The sequence below is a fragment of the Dama dama genome, chromosome 28 (genome assembly GCF_033118175.1).
Source record: "Dama dama isolate Ldn47 chromosome 28, ASM3311817v1, whole genome shotgun sequence".
In the NCBI taxonomy this organism is placed as follows: domain Eukaryota; kingdom Metazoa; phylum Chordata; class Mammalia; order Artiodactyla; family Cervidae; genus Dama; species Dama dama.
The window spans coordinates 9514914-9534937 of NC_083708.1; the positions used below are offsets into that span (position 1 = coordinate 9514914).

The 20024-nt window shown below is 38.0% G+C and overlaps 1 protein-coding gene across 1 annotated transcript in view; it reads left to right on the top strand.

Annotated features, from left to right (window-relative positions):
• The window catches only part of COL19A1 (collagen type XIX alpha 1 chain), a 413337-nt gene that overhangs the window by 66241 nt on the left and 327072 nt on the right, over window positions 1-20024 (top strand). The window contains exons 7-9 of the mRNA XM_061131525.1: window positions 1645-1725; window positions 7356-7481; window positions 16278-16316. Coding sequence (XP_060987508.1) covers window positions 1645-1725; window positions 7356-7481; window positions 16278-16316 — 246 coding nt within the window. The remainder of the gene's footprint in view (window positions 1-1644; window positions 1726-7355; window positions 7482-16277; window positions 16317-20024) is intronic.

Consider the following 20024-nt stretch of genomic DNA (forward strand, 5'->3'; position numbering starts at 1 on the left):
GTGTATTCTTATTCTAAAGCACTGTCAATGAAAGATTCTCAAGTAACTAATGAATTAAAAAGCATAATTAAACTAGGCTGATTGTAGTTTCAGTGTCACAGGTACTTTATTAGGTTCTAATTCATAAAAAATTGATCATTTATCTTCAGTTAAGTAAAATACTTCATATGAAGGCCCTAGAACAGTGGATGACACATAATAGAATTTCAGTGTTTATTGACCATTCAGGTAACAGTGTTGATGATAAATTAGTTTTAGTTAAGGAAAATGTTAATGGGAGTCTCCTCATTCTTCATTCTATATAATGGGTATGTTACTGCCTGATGTTTCATTAGACTATGTAAGACAGTGTATTTAAACTTTATAAATAAAAGCTTACTTCAGTAACCTTGGAAAAGGTTATAGAGAAGAAATCATTACGTTTCATTTTTCATTTCATCAGAATTTTGCATTGGCAGCAAATCTTAAGCTGCTCATGAATCCGAAAGACGTCTGGCATTCTTAATGCTTTCTATGAGCTGAAATGATTCTGTTCATTTCAGTGTAGAGAATAGTTACAGCTTTTTTCCTCCTTTCTTGCTTTTTTGGTGTTGGGGTAGAGATTCAGAGCTAACCACAGATATTTGCTTTCTGTTATCATAGAATTAACTGTTATGTTATTACAGTTGGGTCTCACTGTAGAAAATGATGATCTCAAAGAAATACATACTCTACCTCTGTTACATTAGGATATAGAGAAAGAGGGGGAAGAGAAGAGGAGAGAGAGAAAGAGAAAGATGGGGAGGGGGAAGAGAAGGCAAGGGGGAAGAGGTTGTTTATGGCCTATATTATATGTCAAATCATCATATGGTTATTAATAAATTATTAAATTTGCAACCATAGACTAATTTAAAACAGTGCCTCTGCCAATCTGTCATATTGAAATTTTGTCAATATTCTGTACCATTTGCTTTCTCTGATGTGGTTATTTGACCTTGCCTTTACAGGAATGATTGTACTTCCCTGAAACTACTTTTAATTTCATATCCAAATGCCAACAAATGTGAATTTGCTGAGCAAAGAGAAGAATCAATTATTTTTGCAAAAAGATTGTGAGTCTTGGCCAGGAGTATGCCATATAACATAAAATCCATAGGTATTAAACAGAGTCCGTGAAAAATAGATAAAACTAAATACCATTTTTTTCCCCACCTTGGGAAGTGTGCATCTGTTTTAGTCCCTCAAGTTGGAGGTCTGGAACTACAGATAAAGCCTTTTCCATCATGAGCTCATACCTTTTACTTTACTTTTTCTCCAGAAATTTTTTACTTTGAAATATTCCTCATTTTGTGAGCATACTTTATTGTACTGCATTATCTCTAATTAAATACTTTTTTTTCATGGTTTGAAACAAAGAGCAAAGATTTGCAATTGCTCTTATGTGATTTTCTTTACATATATATCTGTCTCAATAACTAGGTCCGTTGCTGTTTCTGAAATGGTCCATAAAATCATGACTCCTAAATGAAATAAAACCCAAAATATCTGCCAATGATTTATTCGTATTAACTTATTTTTTTCTTTCCAGTTAACATCATTCTCAAATGCCCAAATGTGATTTTCAAACAACATTAATGATATGTCTTATTACTAATTTTTTAATAGATTGAACTTCACCAACTTCAGATCTACTGTAACTGGAACTCCATAGCCCAAGAAACATGTTGCGAGATATCAGACATTAAGGTAAGTTCACTTTCTGGTGTGTGAAGACCATAGAAGGCCAGTTGCCTGGGCTGTAGAGTCACGTGTAGAGCAGCCCAGAATGTGTGCTGTTGAAACCAGTTGAGCAAACAGTTCCAAGCCAGAGACCCCTCTCGAGGCCTTCCCATCATTTCTTGCCACCATTTTAATCCCAGTGTTTTATCCCGAACTTCAGGAATGATATGGTCTTACTTTGGACTCAACATGAGTAAAAGAGAATCCATCCGTGCCTTTATTCCTAAACTATGTTCTGACATGTTCTGATGGAAGGATCATCACTTTCCAGTTGTAGGGGTTTGACATCTGTGATCACTTCTCTCTCCTAGCCTGCCACCCGTTCTGGGCAGTTTTCCTTTGTGAGAGGTTTTTTCCACTGCATCTTCCCTGCTCCTATTTCTGCCTTTACTTGGTGCCTAGACTGTTGTATTATCATGCCATCAGCCTTTCCCATCCCCAGGATAACCAGAATAAGTCTCCAAATCACTGCTTTGTAGATTCATTTACATTCTTCCATTGAACATCTGTTATTCAAAAACATTGATCTTTTGGGCATTGTGCTAAGGTACAAGGCTAGCTAACCTCAATAAGGCACATTCCCTGCCCTCTACTCATCTCTGTCTCCAAGCCTTTGGTCACCGTCTGTTCACAACGTTATAAATTCAGTTACTTAGCCTCTAATTCTTAATATCTTCCACCTAACTCTAAAACTATTGCTTTGTTGTACTAACCTTTCATTCAAAAAATACTCAATTCAGTACTTTAGGTATCTCTTATTGCAATGGCCACTTGTGCACCTTGTATCATTATAGTTGTATTTGTTTTTAATTTATTCAACTACCTTTTAAATTCATTGATGGGATATTACTTTTGTATGCTTCTTTTATGATTCCTAGTGCTTTGTTTGTAAAAGGGGTCAAAACATTGTTTCTTGACTTCTTGACTGTAGTTTGAAATGGATTAATTCTAAAAAGTCTTTAACAGAAAGAACATAAAAAGTAAAAGCAAAATGTGAAAATATTATTCTTTGTGTCAGATTTCCCAGAAGTTTTACACTTTAACCATTGAAAATAAGATTTTATTAATAATTTAGTAATCAAAAATATTTTAAACTTTTATCACTCACTTTGGGTAGTAGAGTAATAATGTGACCAACTGACTCAAAGCATAGCTAAATCTCTAAAAATTGTATATTTTGCTTATGTAACTTGGCTTATTAAATTGTATCTCTAATCTAGTTCATGGCTCTCATTGCAATGAAAGCCAGCCAAATATCTTTCTATAAATATCTGAAAAGATAATTTAGAATGCCAATCTACAGACTTGAAATACCTAGACTTCCTGGAGCCACACATTTAAATATTGAAGATGTGACTTCTTCAAAAAAGTTTCTTTCATTAGTTAAGCTTTTATGTGAGGGCTCTTAAAACTAATAATTTTCCTTGATTGAAAAGTAATATAATGTTTTTCTATTATTGGTTCATTTTCTTTTAAATTTTTTTTAATTGAAGGATAATCGATTTACAGAATTTTGTAGTTTTCTGTCATACATCAACAAGAATCAGCCATAGGTATACCCATGTCCCCTCCCTCCCAGACCTCCCTCCCATCTCCCTCCCCATTCCACCCTTCAGCCTGTTGCAGAGCCCCATTTGAGTTCCCTGAGTCACACAGCCAATTCCCATTGGCTATCTATTTTACATGTAGTATTGTAAATTTCTATGTTACTCTCTATACATTTCCCCTTCTCCCTCCTCTCCTCCCACCATGTCCATAAGTCTGTTCTCTGCCTGTTTCTCCATTGCTGCCCTAAACATGAATTCATCAGTGCCATCTCTTCAGATTTCATATATATGTGTCAGTATATTATATTTATATTTCTCTTTCTGACTTACTTCACTCTGTATAATAGGCACTAGGTTCGTCCACCTCATTAGAACAGGTTCAAATGTGTTCCTTTTAATGGCTGAGTCGTATTTCACTGAATACTAAAGCACCACAGCTTCTTTATCCATTCATCTGTTGATGGACATCTAGGTTGCTTCCATGTTCTAGCTATTGTAAATAGTGCTGCAGTGAGCATCAGGGCACCTGTGTCTTTTTCAGTGTTTATTTCCTAGGAGTGGGATTGCTGGGTCATATGGTGGTTTTATTCCTAGTTTTGTAAGGAGTCTCCATACCATCTTTCATAGTGGCTGTATCAGTTTACATTCCCACCAGCAATGCAAGTGTGTTCCCTTTTCTCCACATCCTCTCCAGCGTTTATTGTTTGTAGACTTTTTGATGATGGCCGTTCTGACTAGTGTGAGGTGATATCTCGTTGTAGTTTTGATTTGCATTTCCCTGATATTGAGTGATGGTGAGCATCTTTTCATGTTCTTGTTAGCCATCTGTATATTTTCTTTGGAGAAACATCTCTTCAGGTCCCTTTACCGCTTTTTGATTGGGTTGTTTGCTTTTCTGGTATTGAGTTGTCTGAGCTGCTTGTATATTGTGGAAATTAATTCTTTATCAGTTGTTTCATTTGCTATTATTTTCTCCCATTCTGAGGATTGTCTTTTCACCTTATGTGTAGTTTCCTTTGCTGTGCAAAAGCTTTTAAGTTTAATTAGGTCCCACTTGTTTATTTTTGTTTTTATTTTCACTACTCTAGGAGGTGAGTCATAGAAGATCTTGCTTTGAATTATGTTATCTAGTGTTCTGCCTATGTTATCCTCTATGAGTTTAATAGTTTCTGGTCCTACATTTAGGTCTTTATAATCTATTTTGAGTTTCTCTTTGTGTATGGTGTTAAGTAGTGATCTAATTTCATTCTTTTCTATGTAGCTGCCCAGTTTTCCCAGCACTACTTATTAAAGAGGGTGTCTTTGCCCCATTGCATATTCTTGCTCTATTTGTCAAAAATAATGTACCCATAAGTGTATGGGTTTATTTATGGGCTTTCTATCTTGTTCCATTGGTCTATATTTCTGTTTCTGTGCCAGTACCACACTGTCTTCATGACTGTAGCTTTGTAGTATAATCTGAAGTCAGGAAGGTTGATTCCTCCAGCTCCATTCTTATTTCTCAAGACTGCTTTGGCTATTTGGGGTCTTTTGTGTTTCCATATGAACTATGAATATTTTTGTTCTAGTTCTGTGAAAAATACCAGTGGTAATTTGATAGGGATTGCATTGAATATGTATATTGCATTTGGTAGTACAGTCATTTTCACAATATTGATTCTTCCTACCCAGGAACATAGAATATCTCTCCAAATGTTAATATCATCTTTGATTTCTTTCATCAGTGTCTTATAGTTTTCTGTATACAGGTCTTTTTCTCCTTAGGTAGGTTAATTCTAGATATTTTATTCTTTTTGTTGCAATGGTGAATGGTATTGATTCCTTACTTTCTCTTTCTGATTTTTCATGTAATGATGTTTTGATGTATGTAAATATTTTATTCTTTACCAACAGTCACTACAGCCTGAATTATAAGAAAACTGTTTAAGGAAATAGGCGATGCATTCAGTGGTATGATTTGGAATTAAATTTGAAATTAAAAGCAGTCACATGACCCCACACATTATGAAAATCATGTTTTAAAAGGATTTAGTTTTAAAGAGTAGAAATAAGATAGGAATTCATCTCCAAGCTTGAAAAAAATAATAAAAGACCTCTTTTCCTGCTCACAAGTATTTATGGGGGACATCACCACTCTGTTCATGTTTAACAGGAAATAGAACATGCTGCATTTACATTTAATGGAAATGTATGTTTTGGAAAGCTAATTCAGTACATCTGCCATCATTCCGGCATCAACTATATATTTTTTTAATATTTGAACTTAGGAAATTTTAATATACTTGCTTAAAAATCTAATTTTGTCCTGTAATTTCAACTCAGACATCCTTTCTGTTATTAATATTTTATAGCATATTTCAAAAGTGAAATTTATTCAGTATAATCTATAAATATATTTCCTTGCTGCTATTAATTAGATTTTCTTTTTGTGAAGCAGTCAGGTTTCATGACTACAGACCTAGACAGAGAGAATGAAGAATAAATAAGGAGAAAAGGAGGAAATCAGCAACATTTGCTGAAAATAAATGAAAGAGATTATTAAAATGTTGAAGGGCTAATTAATTGAAATCAAAACCAGAGGTTTTATGAGGAAAGGGGTCCCTACTTGTACGTCTTATGTTCCCAGTTGGCCCTTTTTGGAATGTGTGGGCAGTTTTATAGTGAAGCCGGAGACGTGTTTTTAAAGTCATTTAAGTCCCCAATGTAAAGTAGTGAATCGGTTATCCAGAACAAAATTTGTGAGCTTCAACTGCATCTTGATTACCTTAACTGAACCCATGGGACACAGGGCAGGACCTGGCTGGAAAACTGTATCAAATCATATGAGATTAATGGACTGTTTTAGTGATAATCCTGTGTATTTCATTCTAATGTAATTTTTAGACTCATAGACTTGGAAATTTAATGTCAATAGCTAAATAGCTAATCATTAAATCTGCAGACAGTAAATTTGATAGAACTAGTGATAAAGACAGGAAACTAATCACAGTTTTTCTGGGAGGTATTTTTCTTATAGTGTTTACTGTGCTCAAAAGCATTAGAACTACCAATTTTTCAAATTTTTTTGGTTTGAAAAGCAATGTATGTTTACTATGTAAAATTTGGAAAATATAGCCAACTTCAAAGAAGGAAATAAATATCAATTGTGATCTCACCACAATAAATCACCACGAACAATATTTTAATTTTGTATCCTGACAATATTTTCCCAGGCATATATAATTTGAAGTATATAAAATAATGTGTGAAGCCTTCCCCATAAACTGCAAAGTCAGAGATATGAAATTGTAAATTCATGAAAATGCAGATTCAGAGTTACAGACTGTGGTAAGGACTCTTGTAAATGATGTTGAGGGGAAAGGAAACATTTATCTTCTTCAAATGCTCCATCTGGGTTTATTTTTTGATAGAAAAAAAGTTCGTTGCTTTATAACCAAATTTTACTTCATGTGACCCCACACCTTATGAACCCATTGGAGAAGTGATAAAAGTCATCACTTTGTTACAGGGAAGATTTTAATAACTTTATAGAACGATGGAATGGAATAAGATATACATATTTTGAGTAACTATTTACCATCTTAGAGCATAAAAGAGTTTATTTTTTTACTTTTACATGTCTTTATCATCATCTTGTTGAAGTAAACAATGTTTTAAAAGTTCGAATTACATTCTTTTTTTCTAAATTTGTTTCCAGAACAGATATACCAATGTTATTTGTGTAAAACATTTTACTGTAACAATTCAGTTCTTATAAATATTTGATGTTGCTGTACTTGTCATAAAGTCACATATAATAGCTTTAGAATTTCTCACCAGACCTGGCATTTTAATACAATTCTAGTGTGTTGTCATTGTAATAGAAACGTAGGCGGCTAGTGAAAGGGCAAAGTCATTATGGACTTTCACATGCTGGTGTGAACCCTTGGTTGTTAGAAGCAAGTTCTTGCAGGTAAACCCAACCATGCCTAGTTTGGTGGGAGTCAGTGCTGGGAATGTCATGGTGTTTGGAATTGACTCTGTATCCTAAAGCCTCTTTCTGGATTTCAGTGCCCAGAGCAGCCTGGCTTTGGAGGTCCCGCAGCATCACCAGCACCTGCTCATGCCAGCAGAATATCTGCATTTCTGCCAGCAAAGCAGGAACTCACAGACCAGTGCCAGTGCGTGCCACTCAAGGTATGCTCTTCACCTGTGCCCACGGGAAGGCCACTCCACACTGTGAGCCCGGCCTGTGAGTGTGGCCCTGTGCGCAGAACGCAGCTTGCCCTCTGGTGCGCGTTGAATCAGGTGCCTGGGCCCCTCAGTCCCTGGGTGGATTAAAGAGAAAGGCTTGGGGTTAGGATTCCCTGGATTTCACTCTGGATAGTTCTGAGGCCATCTGACCTTCTTTCCTGGGTGGGAAGTAGAATGAAAAGGAAAATAAAGGGAGGAACCACCTGTACGACAGGATGAAACACATGCCAGGAATAGGCTTCAGTCATGGAAATTCTGGAGAAGAAAGTGGCAGCCACTCCAGGACTCTTGCCTGGAAAATCCCATGGATGGAGGAGGCTGGTAGGCGACAGTCCATGGGGTCACTGAGAGCCGGACACGACTGAGCACTTCACTTTCACTTTTGGGAGTTCACAAGCTGAGGAAGTCACAGTGCCTGCCCTCCAACACACATCCAGCGGTGCTCCACACAGTGTATCTCTGTGCTGTGGAGACTGCACCTGTCCACTTCAAATACCCACCCAGACTTCCCCTCTGCTGTGAGTTGTATGGGGAATGCAGAAGGGCTGTGATTGCCCAAAGAATTTGTTTCACTTGCCCTTTCCTGGTCAGGAAGCCTGGGTCCATCGAGGGACATGAATGTCTTTTGTGGATGTTGATGGCATTATGGGACCTGTCCTTGAAGTAGGCTGAGTGACCTCTGGACAGCTTCCCTCTATACCAGTACTCAAGGGTACTGAGTATAGTAGCTACTACTAGTAGCTACCTACTAGCTACTAGCTCCTAGAGGTCCGAGGTGCTGTTACTTCTTGCATGCTCAGGCTCAGGGCTTCCTGCTACTACTTCCCGTTCTGGCTGGAGGAGTGGGGAGGAGGGTGAGTTAGAAATTTAGAGGAACCTTACATTTCCTCTAGCAACCAGTACTACAGTGTGAGCTCTGTGAGAAAGGCTATACAAGGTGCAGGGGGTGTGGAGGAGAGCATGCTTCCCAGCCCATGGCAGGTCTCCAGGAGGAGATGATGCTGGCAGGTGTTTGCAAGAGGTGGGTAGTGAGCCTTTGGTGGGGGGAGAAGAGACTCCCTGCACAGGGATCTGTATCAGCTCCCAGGAGAGCAGAGCTTTGTCTTGCTATTGTCAGCTGATTTATAAACTGTATGTATTTAGTTAGGTGTGACAGAATATGTGTTAACACAAAATTGATTTCTGCTCATGGAGAAGCAGGCTCACCTGGACAGAAAGGAGAGCAGGTAAGACACCACTGAATGCTGTCAGGATGAAAGAGGATGTGTTCAAAAGTGACTTCAAAATTGTTTCCATCTGATTTTTCTGTGTCCCACACAAATGTGAATTTCTGTAAAAAGCTATTGAATATATTTAAGTGCTGATTATTGAAATAAGGAAGACTGTATCAGCATGTAAATCTGCTTTTGCGTTCCTAATTAGGCTGGTCTGTTCCATGGTGGCTCATGTGGTACAGTGTCTGCCTGCAATGCAGGAGACCTGAGTTCGATCTCTGGGTTGGGAAGATCCCCTGGAGAAAGAAATGGGAACCCACTCCAGTACTCTTGCCTGGAAAATCCCATGGATGGAGGAGCCTGGTAGGCTACAGTCCATATGATCGCAAAGAGTCAGACACGACTGAGCGATTTCACTTTCAAAATGTGCCTGTAAACCACAAGCAAAATTGTGAAGCAAGAAAGTCTGTTTCTTAGCTGGGGTTTAGCTTTGTTTAGCATTTTCTTCTTCAAATACTTTGACAAACTCCTGTTTGCTGACAGGTCTCCACTGGAGATTTTTCATCACTCTATTCAAACAGCTTACCTTTGTTGAACATCTTTTCTGCATGAGGCCTAGTGCTAGATGTTAGAGGAAATAGAAAGAATAGGATATGTTCCCTGTTCGTGAGGATTTTTACATCTGCAGGGAGATAGAAGACCTTACAAGGCCACATGTAATAGGTTCTGTAGAGGGTTACAGGGATCCTAAGGGAACAGTCTGGGGGCTGGGGAGAGAGTGTGCTGGAGGAGATGGTGACAGCCAGATGGGTGTGGATCTGATTCTAGCCAGGATTCATGCTTAGAGACTTACCTTCCCTTCTCCCCATCCTTCTCAGAATGCAACTGTCCTCTTCCCCACTCTCTGAGCCATGTCTTTTGTTAGCTAACTACTAGATAGATTAATTCCTGCTAAGGTTAGGAATTGATTATGTTCTTACTATTTTCCAAGGTAAAGCAGATTTAAGTTCTTTTCATGTCTTAACTTGGAAGTCCATGGTTTTAAATTATTTACATAATCTACATGGGCTCCTTATTTTAAAAGATAAGAGACTGAAGTCTGCTAAATGACTGATCCATCAAAGTTGCACAGGAAACTTCAACCAAACCATCCTCACCAGCACTTGATATATTTTGTCTTTTTGGTAATAGCCTTTCTAGCAGTTGTGAGATGTTAGCTCATTGTGGTTTTGATTTGCATTTTCCTGATGATTAGTGATGTTGGCCTTCTGTATACCTTCTTTGGAAAAATATCTATACAGATTTTCTGCCCACTTTGAATAGGATTGTATGCTTTTTTTCCTGTTGAGTTGTATGACCTCTTTATGCATTTTGGATATAAAATTATATATACCTCACCAGATGTCTGATTTGCAAATAGTAATTCCATTCAGATTTCATGTATAAGCAATGTCATATCATATTTGTCTTTCACCTTCTGGCTTCACTTAGTATGGACCTAATCTCTTGGTCCATCCCTGTTTCTAAAATGTCATTATTGCATTCTTTTTTATGACTGAGTAATAGTCCATTGTGTATACATAGCACATCTTCTTTTTTTTAACTTATTTTATATTGGAGTATAACTAATTAGCAGTGTTGTTGTAGTTTCAAGTGGACAGCAAAGGGATTCAGCCATGAATATACATTTATCCATTCTCCCCGAAACTTTCCATCTACCCAGGCTGCTACATAACATTGAGCAGATTTCCCTGTGCTATACAGTAAGACCTTCTTCTTTATCCATTCTTCTGTCAATGGACAATTAGGTTGCTTCCATGTCTTAGCTGTTGTAAGTAGCCAACACTATATATTGAAGAGACTATCCATTCCTCAGTGTATATTCTTGACTCCTTTGTAATAAATTGATTAACCATACATGTGTGGGTTTATTTTGGGGTTCGCTATTCTGTTCCATGAGCTTCCCTGGTGGCTTAGTGGTGGAGAATCTGCCTGCTAATGCAGGAAATGCAGGTGCGATCCCTGGGTTTGAAAGATCCCTTGGAGAAGGCAATGGCAACCACTCCAGTATTCTTGCTTGGGAAATCCCACGGACAGAGGAATCTGGCAGGCTGTAGTCCATGTGGTAACAAAAGAGGTAGACATGACTTAGCAACTAAACAATAACAACATTCTGTTCCATTGATCTATATGTCTATTTTGTGTGAATACCATACTGTTTTAATTACTATAGCTTTATAATATAGTTTGAAAACAGGATCCATCTAAATACTACCTAGAGTTCACTCACTTTAGATATAAATACACACACAAACTGAAAGTGAAGGGATGGAAAAAGATATCCCATGCAAATGGAAATCGAAAGCTGAGGTAGCTATACTAATCAGACAAAATACTCCTTAAACAATGTCAAAAGAGACAAAGATGACTTTTATATAATAAAGTGGTCAGTCCAAAAAGAGGATGTAACATTTGTAAATATTTATGCACCTAATATATATAAAGCTAAATACATTAAGAAAATATTAACATACCTAAAGGGAGAAGTAATCAGTAATACAATAATAGTAGGGAATTTTAATGCCCCACTACATCAATGGATAGCTCATCCAGACAGAAAATAAGGAAACATTAGCCTTAAATGACAAATGAGCCAGATGAATTTAAGAGATATATATAGAATATTCCCTCTTAAAGCAATAGAATATATTCTTCTCAAGTGTAAATGGAACATTTTCTAGAATAGATTGTATTTTAGGCCATGAAACAAGTCTTAATGAATTAAAAGGGTTGAAATTATATCAGGCATATTTTTCTGACCACAGTGGTATGAAACTTGAAATTAATTACACAAAGAAAACTGGAAAATTCATAGATGTTGAGATTAAACAGCATGCTGCTGAGTAATCAATGGATGAAAGAAAAAATAAAAAAAGAAATTAAAAAGTACCTTGAGACAAATGAAACTGGAAATATAACATACCAAAACTTGCGGGATGCAACAAAAGCAGTTCCAGGAAGGGAGTTCATAGTGATAGGTGCTTGCCTTAAGAAACAAGAAGAGGCTTAAATAAATAACCTGACTTTCTGCCTTAACAAACTAGAAAAAGAAAAATGAATGAAGTTGAAGTTAGTAGAAGGAAGCAAATAAAAATTAGAACAGAAATAAATGGAATAGAGAATAAAAATACAATCGAGAAAATCAATGAGGCCAAGAGCTGATTTTCTGAAGAGATAAAAAAAAAATTGACATGCCTATAGTTAGCTAAATTCACAAAGGAAAAAGAGAGGACTCAAATAAAAAATGAAAGAGATCATGTCACAACTGATATCACAGAAATACAAATGATAATTAGCACATTTATTAAATCCCAAATATATAAAATATACAAAACTGTATGAGTTATAATGTATTAAAAAGTTTTTCATTTATGACACATTTAAAAAACATTAACATTTGTTTTAACATCCAGACTACCCAAAAGTCATAATGACAAGAGATTTTAGTGGCAAGGCAAAAACAGCTGGGATAAAATATATTGATAATCTAGAGAACAAGGCAAATAATTAAACAATATACTTCCTTTATTGTTTCAGTACAGGCACCAGCATTTAATTAAGCCAGCATCACCCTTGCTGTGCAATTATGAACTCAGATGACCATCACATGAATGTTATCAGCTTTCTTTGCACTTGTAATAAACATGCATGCATGCTAAGTCGCTTCAGTCCTGTCCGACTCTGTGCGACCCTGTGGACAGCAGCCCACCAGGCTCCTCCATCCACAGGATTCTCCAGGCAAGAATACCGGAGTGGGTTCCCAATAAACACAGGTGTATTGTTTTCTTTTGAGGATTTGATTTTGAGTAAATTTCTGTTCTTATTGTACTTTCTGATTCTACAGCTTTAATGTGCAGTAAATAAAGATGGCTTTCCATCTGTGTTTGAGTCTTGTGTATAATTTTCATTGTTAGAGTAGATGCTCAAATTAGCGCCTGCATAGTTTGAATATCAGAAGTCGTTTTTGCTCTTAGGCATATTGAATAGTCGATTTTGTGAAATGATCAGAAATAGAGTGTTACTGAGGCAACCAGATGGTATTCTCAAAGTTTTCCTTTTGGTCTGTTAAGACCAACAAAGGATATTTAGGTTGGTGGAGCAGTGTATTAGCAAGAGTACCACTTTGGAGCCTGAATCATTTGGGATTCAATCCTGTCTACTTCTTACTTGCTTTGAAACCAATGCTTTATAATGCTGAGTCAGCAGCTTATTGTGACGAAGAAATACTCAGTAGGAACTTGCACAGAGTAGATACTTAATAAATGTACATTTTCTCTGCTTTCCTATCTGCAGTGTAATTGCGTACACGTTGAAAGAGAGGTGGGGATAATCCTTTTACGTTGAGTTTAGTTTCTTTTGTGGCTTGATCAAAAGCAAACAGATCTCTGTGAAAGATTCCCTTAGAATTTTCAATTGATTAAATGTTTTAGGTTATAAAAATTTTGAGCTGTTATTATATGGCTACTTATAATATTAATAATTTAATGATAGTTATTTCTTCAAAAGATCAATGATTTAAGTCATTCATTCAAATCTGTGTTTATTTTGTTCCCAATATTATTTGACGAGACCCTTCTTTAATATAGTGTGCTGGTTTTTCAAGAGATTCCTTACATTGTTATGCTTAGATGATGCTGGTTAGGAACCATCCAGAGGTAACTGTAATTTAATTTTTCTCATTAACTATAAGGTATATATTTCTAGTCTTTTGGTGCACTTTACTTTTGGCCCAAGGAGATAAAATGAGACAAGTTTTGAGAACACAGTTCCCAAATCTCTTTCCCAATTATGTACTGTTCATTACAACATTCCTAAAGGTGTTAAGTTTTGAGAATCCTTACTGTGATCTGTGAATGCTTTATAAAGAGCAAGTTTTACTTTTATTTATGCCAGTTCGCTATGAGTTAGACAACTGTTCTGAATAGTCCTGTAAGTAAATCCTGTTCCGTGTGGGTCAGAACCCACCAGTGGCTTCCTGTTTCCCTCAAGGTAGTACTGAAGCTCTTTCCATGGGCCACAGTGTCCCCCACAATGATGAGTCAAGCCCATCCTGCCCCACTAACCGTCTCTATATTAGCTCCTACACTCCCGCCATTCATGTTTGTCCCAGGGTCAGTGTACCAGGCTACCTATACCTGGAATGTTCTTCTAGATTGTCACTTGGCTCTTTCCATCACATCATTTGGGCTCTATCTCGTAAATCACTTTAAACTAGAAAGGCCTTTCTGGCATTGCTATGTAAAAAGCATCCTTTCCTTCTACCTCTATGTTCTTTATTTTCTTAGCACTTTTATTGTTACATGTTATTATTATGCCTTTGTTTATTTCCCCACTAGAATATGAGTTCTGCAAGCACCATACATAGAACAGCACATAATAGTAGCTAAAAATATGTTGAATGAATGAATGAATGTTGTACCACAAAGAAAGACTAAGTCATCAACTCAGCTGTTTCTAGAACCTGTGAATTCTGAGCCCCATTGCCCAGGGGCCCTTGCCAGGCAAGGTGAAGAGTCAGGTTGTAGAGAAAGAACTAGGCAAGCTAAATCATAAAGAACTGTTGGATTATTCACTAATGTTCTATCATACTTTTCCTTTAAAAAGCAAAAGCTTTAGAAAAAAACTTTTACATAGCCTTAGTTTGATATTGCCAATTAGTTAGTGAAGAAAAAAAAATATTTGGAAAAATGCCCCAAGTTTTGGCTTGACTTAGTGTTTACCTATACTGCCTATTTTCTCCTCCACACTATGAAGCTTCATTAGTCTGATTTACGGCTGCTTTTTTCTTCATAAAACTGATGACCCGCTCTCATGGAGAAAGGCGATTTGAGATTCAACCGCTGCTCATAAAATACATACTTGTGATGAGCATTCGTGTCAGGTCACCTAATCAAACTGCTCTAACCATGCCCTCTCTCCGAGACTAAACTCTGGATGACACTGCATGAAATAATAATTAATGCTTTTCTTTCATTTAGACTCAATTATTGTAATTTTATGAATCTTTTAATTCCCTTAGCAAGTATAGTTAGCAACCTAATTACTTAGCAACCGCTTTACTTTCTCAGTTTTTTAAGACCCTTGTTAATACCTTCACCCACTTCAGAGTTTAAATTCCCTCAGAGTTTTATAAAAGAGCAGCTCAATTTCAATGTTCCTGAACCTAAGGGGAAGTATGATCTGAGGTCTATTTGGGGAATAATTTTCCAGTTTATTTTTGTATTATTATCTTCCCTATCAAGTTAATTTCCCCCAAAGTATAGGCTTTATGAAATAATTGCTTTGCTGGTATAGTTTCAGAGAAAAAGCAAAATAATTTAAGCTGAAATAAGTTAATTTACTTGACTCTATAATGAAAAACTTGAGTATTGATTTTTTTCTACTACCCCTACCTTCTAATCTCAGTCTATGAAAGTTTCCACTCTGAGTGATCTAGTCTGTTAACCCAGAGATTACTAGTGAATTTCCCTTTATTTCTGATCCAACATTACTTACATGCCCCTTCCAAAGACACACTGCACCAATAATAAATAATTGAATCAAAATATGTTCATAATATTTAAAGAAGGAATATTTTCCCCTTAGTAATAACCTCAGAAAAGTAGGATTTAATATTTATGGTTTTCACTTTTTGTCTATGTCATTATGGAAGTAAAGAATAGTTTTCCATCCTTTCTAATCCAATATGGAACATATTAGATTAATTGACAAGTTCTTTTTTGTTTTTGTAATTTTATTGCATCTGATATAATCTCATCTAATCTGTAGGAACTTGAAGTTGACATTTACTTGTGTACCTTAAATCAACATGTAATATCAGTGTAATAATGGTATTGTATACTCATAAAATTCTGATGTATTTATTAATCTCTACTAAACATTAGTGATAGAGAAGTTAAAAGAGTTTACATTAGTTTCCACTGTCTCAAGGATAAGTTTATTAGACTGAATTTGTGAAAGAGCCATTTAAGCAATTAAAGGTTCAAATCAGCTTCACTGAGCAAATTTTTCCAGGTAGGTGGAAGGGCAGGAAGCAGACAAATGGAATAACCCAGCTTTGGGGATTTTCCTGGAGGATGCAGTGGAAGGTCAGACACACTAAATATAAAAATATAGGCATCTTGGAGTCTAAAATTTCATAACTTATTTGATTTGAAAGCTCCAGGTACTAGTTGAAGGAGCAGAGAAAGAATCATTCCTTATCTTTGACAAATGTAAAAGAAATAGCAAAGCTAAATTGTTTATGTCTGTGTGGAGAAGGTTTGAGTTTTGATTAGCACTTTGATAATTACTGCTAACTTTCTATTGCTTTATTGTCAGCAGTGTAGTTTAATAATTTGTGAATAATATGAAGAAAGAACTTAAGGTATACTCTTTGGTGCACGCAAAAGGAACTCATCTATGACAACCTGAGCAGTTAGTACATTGTTTGAAAAAACTGCTAACGATCATTTCTGTATTTCAGGGTGAAGTTGGTTTTAAAGGTGAATTGGGTACTCCTGGAATTCCTGGGGAAAGCTATGCTGATTTGCTACTTGATTAAACTTTGTGGCTGTTTTACTCGATTGTACCACATAGGAAGGGAAAGTGCCCAGAACAAGTCTGGTATTTTGGAGGAGGTGGAAGTGAGTCAGCAAACTGTGGCCCTGCCGGAGGGCTGCCAAAAAATGCCTGCTGTGTGATTTTGTAAATCAGGTTCTGCTGGAACATAGTCATGCTCATGTGTCTTCATCGAGGCTAAGGCTGCTTTTGTGGTACACAATGGTGTTTGGTGATTGTGGCAGAGATTCTAAAATGTTTGCTGTCTCGTCCTTTGCAAAAAAAAACAGTTGCTCCAGAACATTGGCCATTATTCTAAGAGACCAAGGCTTCTTAATTTCACAATTTTATGTTTGGTATAGTATCTTTTCTGTGATTGTGGTTTTCAGTCTGTCTGCCCTCTGATGGAGATGGATAAGAGGCTGATGGAAGCTTCCTGATGGGAGAGACTGAAATGAGAGGGAAACTGGTTCCTGTTCTGATGGACAGGGCGGTGCTCAGTAAATCTTTAACCCAGTTTTCTGTTGGTGGCTGGGCTGTGTCCCCTCCCTGTTGTCTGACCTGTGGTGGAGGTGATGAAGATAGTGGGGACCTCCTTCAGAAGGTCCCATGTGTGCACTGCTGCATTAAGTGCCCCCGACCCTGCAGCGGGCCTCTGCTGACCCACGCCTCTGCCAAAGACTCCTGGACATTCATGGGCAAGACTGAGTCAGTCTCTGGGGGTCACTGCTCCTTTATCTTCGATCCTGGGGCACAAGGTTCTGTCTGTGCCTCCAAGTCTCTGTCTCCCAGCCCTGTGTAAGTTCTGGTGGCTCTATGGTGGGGTTAATGGCGACCTCCTCCAAGAGGGCTCATGCCATGCCCAGGTCTGCTGCACCCAGAGCCCCTGCCCCCTGTGGCAGGCCACTGCTGACCCACCTGTGCCTCCACAGGAAACACTCAGACACTCAGAGGCAGGTCTGGCTCAGTGTCTCTGGCGTCTCCTGGTGCACACAAAGTTCTGTTGAGTCCTCCGAGTGTCTCTGGCGGGTGTGGGATTTGATTCTAAATGCAATTTTGCCCCTCCTACAGTCTTTCTGGGGCTTCTCCTTTGTTTTTAGGGTAAACTTTTTTGTTGGGATCCAACATTGTCCTGTCGATGGTTGTTCAGCAGCGAGTCATAATTTTGGAGTTCTCGCAGAAAAGCGCATGTCCTTCTGCTCCACAGTGTGCATGGGGAGACTCTCTGATGAGATGTAAAACCCACAGGCCAACTGTGAACTCAAGTGTGCTTCCCAGGTTGCCTGGTCCTGGTTTGGCATCGCCGGCTCCGAGCCGCGGCCTCCGGTTATGCCTCCTCACAACACCTGTCAGTCCCTCTGACCCCGCCGGGTGCACGGAGGAGGAGGAGGAGGAGGAGGGAGGGAAGGGGGGAGAAGCTGAGAGGAAGAGAGTAGGGAAAACCCGTAGACCATTCAGGTATGACCAAATCAAATTCCTTATGACTATACAGTGGAAGTGAGAAATAGATCCAAGGGACTAGATCTGATAGAGAGAGTGCCTGACGAACTGTGGATAGAGGTTCGTGACACTGAACAAGAGGTAGTGATCTAGACCATCCTCAAGAAAAAGAAATGCAAAAAGGCAAAATGGCTGTCTTGAGGAGGGCTTGCAAATAGCTGAGAGAAGAAGAGAAGCTAAAGGCAAAGGAGAAAAGGAAAGATATACTCATTTGAATGCAGAGATCCAAAGAATAACAAGGAGAGATAAGAAAGCCTTCTTCAGTGATCAATGCAAAGAAATACAGGAAAACAGTAGAGTGGGAAAGACTAGAGATCTCTTCAAAAATGTTAGAGATACCAACAGAACATTTCATGCAAAGATGCGCACAATAAAGGGCAGAAATCGTATGGACCTAAAAGAAGCAGAAGATATTAAGAGGTGGCATGAATACACAGAAGAACTATACAAAAAAGATCTTCATGACCCAGATAACCATGATGTTGGGATCACTCACCTAGAGCCAGACATTCTGGAATGTGAAGTCAAGTGGGCCTTAGAAAGCATCACTACAAGCAAAGCTAGTGGAGGTGATGGAATTCCAGTTGAGCTATTTCAAATCCTAAAAGATAATGCTGTGAAAGTGCTGCACTCAATATGCCAGCAAATTTGGAAAACCCAGAAGTGGCCACGGGACTGGAAAAGGTCAATTTTCATTCTAGTCCCAAAGAAAGGAAATGCCAAAGAATGTTCAAACTACCACACAATTGCACTTATCTCACATGCTAGCAAAGTAATGCTCCATATTCTCCAAGCCAGGCTTCAACAGTACATGGACTGTGAATTTCCTGATGTTCAATCTGGTTTTAGAAAAGGCATAGGAACCAGAGATCAAATTGCCAACATCTGTTGGATCATCGAAAAAGCAAGAGAGTTCCAGGAAAAACATCTACTTCTGCTTTATTGACTATGCCAAAGCCTTTGACTGTGTGGATCACAACAAACTGTGGAAAATTCTTCAAGAGATGGGAATACCAGACCATCTGACCTGCCTCCTGAGAAATATGTATGCAGGTCAAGAAGTAACAGTTAGAACTGGACATGGAACAACAGACTGGTTACAAATTGGGAAAGGAGTATGTCAACGCTGTATATTGTCACCCTGTTTACTTAACTTACATGCAGGGTACATCATACAAAATGCCAAGCTGGATGAAGCACAAGCTGGAATCAAGATTGCTGGGAGAAATATCAATAACCTCAGATATGCAGATGACACCACCCTTATGGCAGAAAGCAAAGACCTAAAGAGCCTCTTGATGAAAGTGAAAGAGAAGAGTCAAAAAGTTGGCTTAAAACTCAACATTCAGCAAACTAAGATCATGGCATCTGGTCCCATCACTTCATGGCAAATAGATGGAGTAACCATGGAAACAGTGAGAGACTTTATTTTCCTGGGCTCCGAAATCACTGCAGATGGTGACTGCAGCCATGAAGTTAAAAGAAACTTGCTCCTTGGAAGAAAAGCTATGACCAACCTAGATAGCATATTAAAAAGCAGAGACATTCCTTTGCCAACAAAGGTCCGTCCAGTCAAAGCTATCGTTTTTCCAGTGGTCATGTATGGATGTGAGAGTTGGACAATAAGGAAAACTGAGCACCAAAGAATTGGTGCTTTTTGAACTGTGGTGTTGGAGAAGACTCTTGAGAGTCCCTTGGACAGCAAGGATATCCAGCCAGTCAATCTTAAAGGAAATCAGTCCTGAATATTAATCGGAAGGACCGATGCTGAAGCTGAAACTCCAATACTTTGGCCACCTGATGCGAAGAACTGACTTACTGGAAAAGACCCTGATGCTGGGAAAGATTGAAGAAGGAGAAGGAGGCGACACAGGATGAGATGGGTGGATGGCATCACCGACTCAATGGACATGAGTCTGAGTAGGCTCCAGGGGTTGGTGATGGACAGGTAAGCCTGGCATGCTGCAGCACATGGGGTCACAAAGAGTCAGACACAACTAAGGGACTTCACTTGCTTTCTTTTTCTTTGATTTACAAGGTTATGTTAGTTTCAGATGTGTAGCAAAATGATTCTGTAACACACACTGATATATATCTATTCCTATATAGATATATCTATTTATATAGATAGATATAAATAAAATAAATCTACACTTTTCCAGCTTCTTTTCTC